At 36.1% G+C, this 9,575-nt stretch overlaps 1 protein-coding gene across 1 annotated transcript in view; it reads left to right on the forward strand.

Moving 5' to 3' along the window:
* SUMO1 (small ubiquitin like modifier 1) overlaps positions 1-9,338 on the forward strand; it is a 28,813-nt gene extending 19,475 nt beyond the window's left edge. Inside the window, exons 4-5 of the mRNA XM_049615167.1 lie at positions 1,583-1,654; positions 8,484-9,338. Of these exons, the coding sequence (XP_049471124.1) occupies positions 1,583-1,654; positions 8,484-8,552 (141 nt within the window). The 3' untranslated portion in view covers positions 8,553-9,338. The remainder of the gene's footprint in view (positions 1-1,582; positions 1,655-8,483) is intronic.
* Positions 9,339-9,575: the final 237 nt, after the last annotated feature.

Genomic DNA, 9,575 nt, shown 5'->3' on the forward strand with positions numbered 1-9,575 from the left:
ACCAAGATTTTAATAATTATATTACATGATATTAACTTAGGTATTATAGGTTTTATGTTTAGAAACCTTGCTTTTTATAGTTCAAATTTGTAACCAACATAAAAATCATTTTGCCAGAAGAAAAGAGATCACTTAGGTGTTAGGGTGAGTAAAACAAATATTTCTTTGTTTTTGATGTTAGTGGTTAAACTCACTAAAATCTGATTAATTGGCGCTCAGCTAGTTCACATTTTAATAATATTGCTGGGAGCTAAAATGGAGATGTTCACAGGGGAAAGAACATATGTTAAGTGCACTATGCTTGGTCCTTAAAGACATTGCCTTTTAATCCTCACAACAGCTAGTCTTTTCACCCCATCTATAGATGATGGAGTTGGTTACTGAGGAAGAACAATGCAAAGTAAAGAGGTAAATCACAGTGCTAAAGTGAAAGCTAAACTTTGATCCAAGATTGAAGATGGTGGGTTTGGGGGTTTAACTTTCCTATTTATGCTTCAGAGTATACTTTACAGTCTTCAGAAAAGTTTTTATGCTTCGTGCAAAGAGGCTTGATAATTTTTTCTTGTATTTACTGATATACAAGGAACAGGAAACTTAATTTTTCTGAAGTATGTAACATGCAATAGAGATTGAAAAGTATATAAAGTAATTATTGAGTCATTTTTCAATTTTGATGTTATAGACTGGTTTCTTTTTGACTTCAGCACAAGATAATGTTTTTTAAAAGATTCTGTAATTAAAACAAAGAATATTTTGCCCTTGTCAGTTATGTTTATTATTTTATATAAGCCTAGAAAGAATTTAAAATCAAATGAAGGATAAGTTTGCAGGGTCTCATATATTTATGTATATACTGCTTGGAAGATAGTTTTAATTTTTCTATTTTTAGACTAAAGAAATGATTCTTGATTTATACTTACTAGTGAAGCAGTTTTTCTTTAAATGAGTCATTTCTTTGCTTTTAGCTCTTTTTGTTGAATAGTTGATAGTTATAGTGCTGTCTGTGTCATCACAGGTTTACTGTAGCTTACTTGGCTAGCTACTGTGCTTTACCATATATATGTGATTTAATCTGCTTAAAACTAATTTTGATTGTATAGGTGGAAACTAGTGAGAGTGCTTATCCAATTTCTGATTTTATCTTTTATGTTAGCATACAGGTTTTAGAGGAAACTATAGAATAGTGGTTAAGAGCACAGGTTTAAGAACAGATGGGCCTTAAATTGGTATCTGGCCTGTATGACCTTACCATGCCTTAGATTCCCTACCTATAAAGTGAATATAAGGTGATAATACCTACCTTCCAGGATTGTTGTGATGAACATGATTATGTATGTGAAATACTTGGTATAGGGAGGGCCCAGCAAATAGGTGGTACTCAATAAATGGTAATTATGATAGGATAGATATGCTTTACGTTCAGTGTATTCTGTTGAAGCTCTCATGTTTGCTTTTTGTGCATCAAAGTTCCTACTATCTCTTTTAAGATTTGTGTGTGTGTTGTGTGTGTGTGTGTGTATATATATATATATATATATATGGTTTTGTTTTTGTTTTTGTTTTTTTGTTTTTACCTTTTTAGGGAGTTCCAATGAATTCACTCAGGTTTCTCTTTGAAGGTCAGAGAATTGCTGATAATCACACTCCAAAAGAAGTGAGTATAATTTCTTCTTTGGGTGAAAAAAATGTTAAATTCTTTCCTTTTTTTTTTTAAGCAGGCTCCACACCCAGTGTGGAGCCGTGTGAGTCTTGAACTCAAAACCCTGATATCAAGACCTGAGCTGAGATGAAGAGTCAGATGCTCAATTGACTGAGTCACCCAGGTGTTCCCCCAAAATGTTAAATTCTGCATTGAATCATTGGTTCACTGGTATTAAACTATCCTTTCTTGAATATTTTCTGATTTAAGTGGTATATGATTTGTCAGAGAGAAAGATAGTCTTTTGGGTTGAACTTCCCATATATTGCCTTAAAAATTGCCAATAAAAAGAGAGGTGGAGGGGCGCCTGGGTGGCTTAGTCAGTACAGCATGCAAGATTCGAGCTCTACATTGGGTATAGAGATTACTTAAAAACAAAATCTTAAAAAAAAAAAAAAAAAAAAAAAAGAGGTGAGGGGTGCCTGGGTGGCCCAGTCAGCTAAAAGCGTCCAACTCTTGATCAGCTCAGGTCATGATCTAATGGTTTGTGAGTTGGAGCCTCACATCGAACTCTGCACTGACAGTGTGGAACCTGCTTGGGAGTCTGTCTCCTCACCACCCCCCCACCCCCCCCACCCCATGCTTGCATGCTCTCTCTCTCAAAATAGATAAATTAAAAAAAAAAAATGTTTAGAAAAAAAAGAGGTGGCAAGTGGGAATTGAGTACTGAAATCATCATAAGGCACGTACATTGTTTTGAAGAGGAATAGGTGTTCCTCAAATTTGGTAGATTTCTGGTACACTTTCATGGTGCTGGTGACCTTAATGGTTCAAGTTTGATCTTTGATCTTTGGCCCATTTTGAGAACTTAATACAAAAGCTTAGTGTATATTAATATATTTGGCTCTGTCATCTTGATTTATGTTTTTAATGCTTCTGTGTATTCGTTTGTTTCATTGTATGGTCTCTTTTCTTTTTTATATACCCCCCTTCCCTTAGAAGCATCTGAAAATAATAAAGTATGAGAGAGATTGTGAATGTGCACATCCATTTATTTATTTATTATTTTTTTTAATTTAATTTTTTATTTTCTTAAATTTACATCCAAATTAGTATATAGTGCAACAATGATTTCAGGAGTAGATTCCTTAATGCCCCTTACCCATTTAGCCCATCCCCCCTCCCACAAACCCCTCCAGTAACCCTCAGTTCTCCATATTTATGAGTTTCTTATGTTTTGTCCCCCTCCCTGTTTTTATATTATTTTTATTTCCCTTCCCTTCTGTTCATCTGTTTTGTCTCCTAAAGTCCTCATATGAGTGAAGTCATATGATTTTTGTCTTTCTCTAATTTCACTTAGCATAATACCCTCCAGTTCCATCCATGTAGTTGCAAATGGCAAGATTTCATTCTTTTTGATGGCTGAGTAATACTCCATTGTATATGTATACCACATCTTCTTTGTCCGTTCATCCATCAGTGGCCATTTGGGCTCTTTCCATACTTTGGCTATTGTCCATAGTGCTGCTATAAACATGGGGGTGCATGTGTCCCTTCGAAACACCACACCTGTATCCCGTGGATAAATGCCTAGTAGTGCAATTGCTGGGTCATAGGGTAGTTCTATTTTTAGTTTTTTGACGAACCTCCATACTGCTTTCCAGAGTGGCTGCACCAGCTTTCATTCCCAACATCTATTTACATTTATACAGATTTCCCCCTCCAAATACAAAATAACATTTCTGATATTTCTGATAGTGGGAACAATATATGGTTATTACTAATTTTTTTTTTTTTTTAATTTTAGAGTGTGAGTGGAGTAGAGGGAGGGGGAGAGAGAGGAGAAGAGAGGGAGAGAGAGTCTCAACCAGGTTCCATGCTCATCACGGAGCTTGACATGGGGCTTGATCCCATGGCCCTGAGATAATGACCTGAGCTGAAATCAAGAGTTTGACGCTGAACTGACTGAGCCACCTAGATGCCCCTATTAGTTTTTTATTTTGAAAATATTTCAAACTTGGAATTGTTATAAGACTAGTATAATATTCTCCCGTATAACCTTCTCATTAGATTCATCAATTATTAATACTGTGATGCATTTGCTTGATCAGTTTCTCTATATTACATATTATCATTGATGGATTATTTGAGATTAATTTTGTAGATATCATGACCCTTTACTCCTGAATATTTTAGTGTTCCCTCCTAAGAGCCACAGTTAAATGATCAAATATGGGAGATTTGACATTGATACAATACTGTTATCAAGTATGCAATCAGAATAGTCAGATTTTGCCATTTATCCCAGTGAGGTCCTTTATAGCCTTTTTAAAAAAACTTGACCTAGGATCCCTTATTAGGGGATTAGTATATTCTAACTAGTTATTACCCTCTTTTTCATCAGATGGACATTTTTTATTTTATTAATTTTTTTTTAATGTTTATTTTCGAGAGACAGTGAGAGTGTGAGTGGGGGAGGGGCAGAGAGAGAGAGAGGGAAACACAGAATCTGGAGCATGCTCCAGGCTCTGAGCTGTCAGCACAACCTGACAAGGGGCTCAAACTCACAAACTGTGAGATCCTGACCTGAGCCGAAGTTGGATGCTTAACCGACTGAGCCACCCAGATGCCCCTCAGACAGACATTTTTTAGAGTTCAGGCCATGTTTTAGAATGTCCTTCAATTTTGGTTTGTCTGATGTTTCTTCATGATTAGATGCAGTTTTGCATTTTTGGTAGGAGCAGCACAGAGTGAAGCTATTATGTACTTCTGAGTGTATCAATCACATCAGGAGGTAGGTGATGTCCATTTGTCCTGTTACGGTAACATTAACTTTGGTCAACTTTAGTTAAGGTGGTAACTGCCAGATTTGTTCATTGTAAAGTTACCACTTTCCTTCTTATCTTATTTTTTGTATTTTTTATTTATTTATTTATTTATTTATTTATTTATTTAATTTTTGGGACAGAGAGAGACAGAGCATGAACGGGGGAGGGGCAGAGAGAGAGGGAGACACAGAATCGGAAACCGGCTCCGAGCCATCAGCCCAGAGCCCGACGCGGGGCTCGAACTCACGGACCGCGAGATCGTGACCTGGCTGAAGTCGGACGCTTAACCGACTGCGCCACCCAGGCGCCCCTTTTTGTATTTTTTAAATTTAAGTTTTTCTTGAGAGAGTATGAGCAGGGAAGAGGGGAAGAGGGAGAAAGAATCTTAAGCAGGCCCCACGCTCAGTGCAGAGCCCGGTGTGGGGCTCAATCCCACAACCCTGGGATCATGACTTGAGCCGAAATCAAGAGTCAGACACCCAACCAACTGAGCCACATAGGCACCCCTACCATTTTCCTTTTTAATTAGTAAGTAATTTGTGGGGAGATATTGAAACTCTGAGAATATTCTTTAGATAGCAGCCATTGTGGGCCCCTTCAAGTTGGTGTCTGTATTCTTTTTAACATGTCTCCATCTTTTTTCAAGTTATTATTTTGAAATGATTTTCATCTTACAGAGAACTTGCAAGAATAGTACTAAAAATTATACTTGCTTCCACCTAGATTGGCTTATTTTTAACATTTTCTACCTTTACTTAATTATTTCTCTCGCCCATGTATATGTGTGTGTATTTATTACCAGAACCATGTGGGAGTTAGGTTGCATACACCATGGTCATTTACTACTTAATATTTTAGTGTGTAGTTCTTAAGAACAAGTATACTCCTTTACATAACCACAGTACTCTTAATCAAATTCAGGACACTTACAACTGTTAGAATACTTTACAACCTAATTTTGTCATTTGTCCCAATTATGTCTTCTATAACAAATTTTCTCCTCTATCACAGGATCCAGTTCAGTATCAAGATATTTTATTTAGGTGTCTCTTGAATCATCTTTAATTTGGAACAGTTCCTCAATCTATCTTTGTCTTTCATGACGTTTACATTGTTAAAAAGATACAAACCAGTTATTTTCTAGAAAGTCCCTCAATTTGGACTGGTTTCCTTATGACTAAGATTTAAGTTATGTATTTTGGGCTGGAATACTACGTAAATGTTGATGTGTCTTTCTTAGGGTATAGCATTTGGAATACATGAAGTCCCTTATTGATAATGTTTTTTTTTTATCACTCAGTTTAACTGTTTTGTTTTTCTTTACAATGTAGTTGTTACTTTTCCTGTTGTAATTTGTGGGGACATACTTTGAAACTACATGAATATCCTCTTTGTCATCAAACTTTTTCCTGGTTTAATATCTACCTACTTTATTGAGTACCTTCTTTCTTCCTTTTTCTTTCTTTTTTTTTTTTTTTTAAGATTTTCTTTTTAAAGTAATTTCTGCACCTAATGTGGGGCTTGAATTCACAATCCTGCGATTGAGTCTCATGCTCCACCGACTGAACCAGCCAGGTGCCCCTTGAGTACTTTCTTAATGTCTGGCACAATAAGATATAAAATACTCATCTTGTATTTTCCCTGTCCTAATTTGACATAATCTCTTCAACACAGTAGATATTTACTACATTTTAGTGACTCATTCCTCGCTATTATTATGAGATTATCTTTTCAGAAGCATAATGGGGCAGAGTGAGACAATAGGTATTTAGGGAGTAATCCCCTAACTTCTTGAAGCTGATTGCTTCCTATTTTCCATAGATGAAGGATATTTGCTACCTTCCTGACTTAAAGGCATCTTGTAATGTTTGGCATTTTATTCCTTGCTGTTATTTATCGGGCTATATGTGCAATTAAAATTTAGTTTGGGGCACTTGACTGGCTCAGTCAGTGGAGCATGCAACTCTTGATCTTGGGGTTGTGGTTCGAGCCCCACTTTGGGTGTGGAGATTACTTTAAAAAATCTTTAAATAATAAATAAAATTGTTTTAATAGCATCTTTTTTTTTAGTGTTTATTTATTTTTGAGAGAGAGACAGTGAACAGGGGACGGGTAGAGAGAGAGGGAGACACAGAATCCGAAGCAGGCTACAGGGTCTGAGCTGTCAGCACAGAGCCTGACGCAGGGCTTGAACCCATAAACTGCAAGATCATGACCTGAGCTGAAGTCAGAGGCTTACCCAGCTGAACCACCCAGGCGCCCCAGCATCTTTAATAATTATTTTAACATTCATAAATAGACCACAACCAAGATATCCATAACACTAGAGCCAGCCTGAATCACTTAAAAAGTCCTAAATCCATGTCTAGTTTTTTTTTAAGTTTATTTATTTTGAGAGAGAAAGAGAGTGGGGGAGGGGCAGAGAGAATCACAAGCATGTTTTGCTCTCAGCACAGAGCCCTGTGCAGGGCTTGAATGGAGGAACTGTGAGATCATGACCTGAGCCGAAATCAAGTTGGACACTCAACCGACTGAACCATTCAGGTGCCCCCATGTCTGTTTTATTTTTAGATTTCTTAGAGTATCTTTTCATATTTTGTAATTCTGCACCAAAAATGTCACCTATAACTTTTCTCACTGATCTTAGACTTTCCTTTATTTTTCATTTGCTTTTGTGATCCACTGTAGTTTAGTGGAAACAATGGCTAGTTTTTGTTTTCAGTGTGCCTGTTACAGTGCTTCTGAACCCTGATGGCACAACAGAATCAACAGATTCATGGTCCTTTACCCTCACTGAGGGTCATACTTAGGTTTCTATATGACACCATGCCCCTTTATGTACTCTTTTTTAAAATAAAGAATAATCATAGTTAAAAGTAATAAAACAAAATACCGAAGTATATAAAGTGGGAAGTAATTACCACTCTGAATATCTCTGAATATCTCTACATTCCCATTTCTCAGAGGCAACCATGTTAATGTCTTTATGAAAAAATTCCAGAATATTTCAGTGCTTATAAACACATTAAAAACAAACAAACAACCACACAATAATTGCCTCTACTTTGCTTATTAGTGTTCTGTAAAAGGCATTTTGAAGGATTCCCTTTTTTTTCTTTAAGAATTGAGAAGGGCTAGGCTGACAAATCTAGCGTATAAAATTGGAGTTATCAAGTAACAGTAGATGTATGGATAACGTTTCTATATTGAGAGTGGTCACTACCAAAAACTAATAGTTATATGCCAGAAGGAATTGTAGATGACAAAGCAAACTACTTAGAAATGAATCTTTACGTAGTATTTTTCTAACTAAAACCACATATATTTCAAAGTGAGATCAGGTTTTTTTGAAATAAATGAAAGAGATTCTATAAGGTAATTACATCTAGAAGTAAAAAATGATGTTTTAGAAAATACACACTATCAAACTGTTGCTTAAACTTAAATACATGTTTCATTAGATTTGAAGCTCTTTTTGAGGTACTTTTAAAAAACACACTTTATATGCTAAGTAAATTAGGAGGTGAATTTGGCTCAGCTGGGTCAGATGAATGACTTCATAGACAGAATCAGGAGGACAGATATACCTCTATGTTCTTTATATTAAAGGAAACCCAGATTTGGGGTGCCTGGGTGGCTCAGTTGGTTAAGCTTCTGACTTCAGCTTAGGTAATGATCTCATGGTTTGTGGGTTCAAGCTCCGTGTCAGGCTCTGTGCTGACAGCTCAGAGCCTGGAGCCTGCTTCGGATTCTGTGTCTCCCCCTCTCTCTGTCCCTCCCCCACCTTCTCTCTCTCTCTCTCTCTCTCTCTCTCTCTCTCTCTCTCTCTCAAAAATGAATAAACATTAAAAAAAAAAAATAAAGGAAACCCAGATTCTTAATCTTAGAACAGGGTAACTGTGGATCACTTCAGCATTTTTTTGCACTTTAAAACAGTAAAACAGTGGCCACATAATTGCCGCCAGTTAAAAAATAGTGCTTTTGTATTCTAACATATTTTTCCCCCTCTTTTACAGCTGGGAATGGAGGAAGAAGATGTGATTGAAGTTTATCAGGAACAAACAGGGGGTCATTCAACGATTTAGATATTCTTTTTATTTTTTTTCTTTACCCTCAATCCTTTTTTATTTTTAAAAATAGTTCTTTTGTAATGTGGTGTTCAAAACGAAAATGAAAACTGGCACCCCATCTCTTTAAAACATCTGGTAATTTGAATTCTAGTGCCCATTATTCATTATCACTTGTTTTCATTGTGCTGATTTTTGGTGATCAAACCTCAGCCCCCTTCATATCACCCTCTCCTTTTTAAAAAAATTACATGTGTGCACAGAGAGGCCACCACCTTTTCCAGGACTGTGCATTTTCAGGCTTGTGATAAATAAGATCGACCAATGCGAGTGTTCATAATGACTTTCCATTTGGCCCTGAAGTTCTAGTATGTGATTGCTTCACTCCTGGACTATGACTTTCAGTGGGAGATGGAAGTTTTTCAGAGAACTGAACTGTGGAAAAATGACTTTTCCTTAACTTGAAGCTTCTTTTAAAATTTGAGGGTCTGGACCAAAAGAAGAGAAATAGCAGGCTGGAGTCGAGATGACAGAGATCGTGAGAGTAATGACTAACTCCAAAGATGGCTTCACTGAAGAGAAAGCATTTTAAGATAAAAGAAAAGTCTTGTCAGAAGATCCCAGAAAAGTTCTAATTTTCATTAGCAGTTAATAAAGTTATTCATGCAGAAGTGTATTCAACAGAACACTGCTCTTTTTGATTTTATTTGTACTTTTTGGCCTGGGATATGGGTTTTAAATGGACATTGTCTGTACCAGCTTCATTAAAATAAACAAAATATTTGTAAAAACCGTACTAATGTTCATTTTATTTTTAATTGTATAGAAAGAAAAAAGAAAATGCTTAAAACATAAGGTCTTTTTTGCATAATACTGGAAATTATTGTTTGTACGTGGTACAAATAAATTTTTCAGTACTGTACAGTGATGATGATCATGACTTTGAAGCACTGAAAGTTACTGAAGTGCCTTTGAATCAAGGATTTAATTAAGGCCACACTACCTTCTTAAATACTCAGTGTTCTGTTTTTTTTAAAAACT

Source organism: Panthera uncia (genome assembly GCF_023721935.1).
Source record: "Panthera uncia isolate 11264 chromosome C1 unlocalized genomic scaffold, Puncia_PCG_1.0 HiC_scaffold_3, whole genome shotgun sequence".
Lineage (NCBI taxonomy): Eukaryota > Metazoa > Chordata > Mammalia > Carnivora > Felidae > Panthera > Panthera uncia.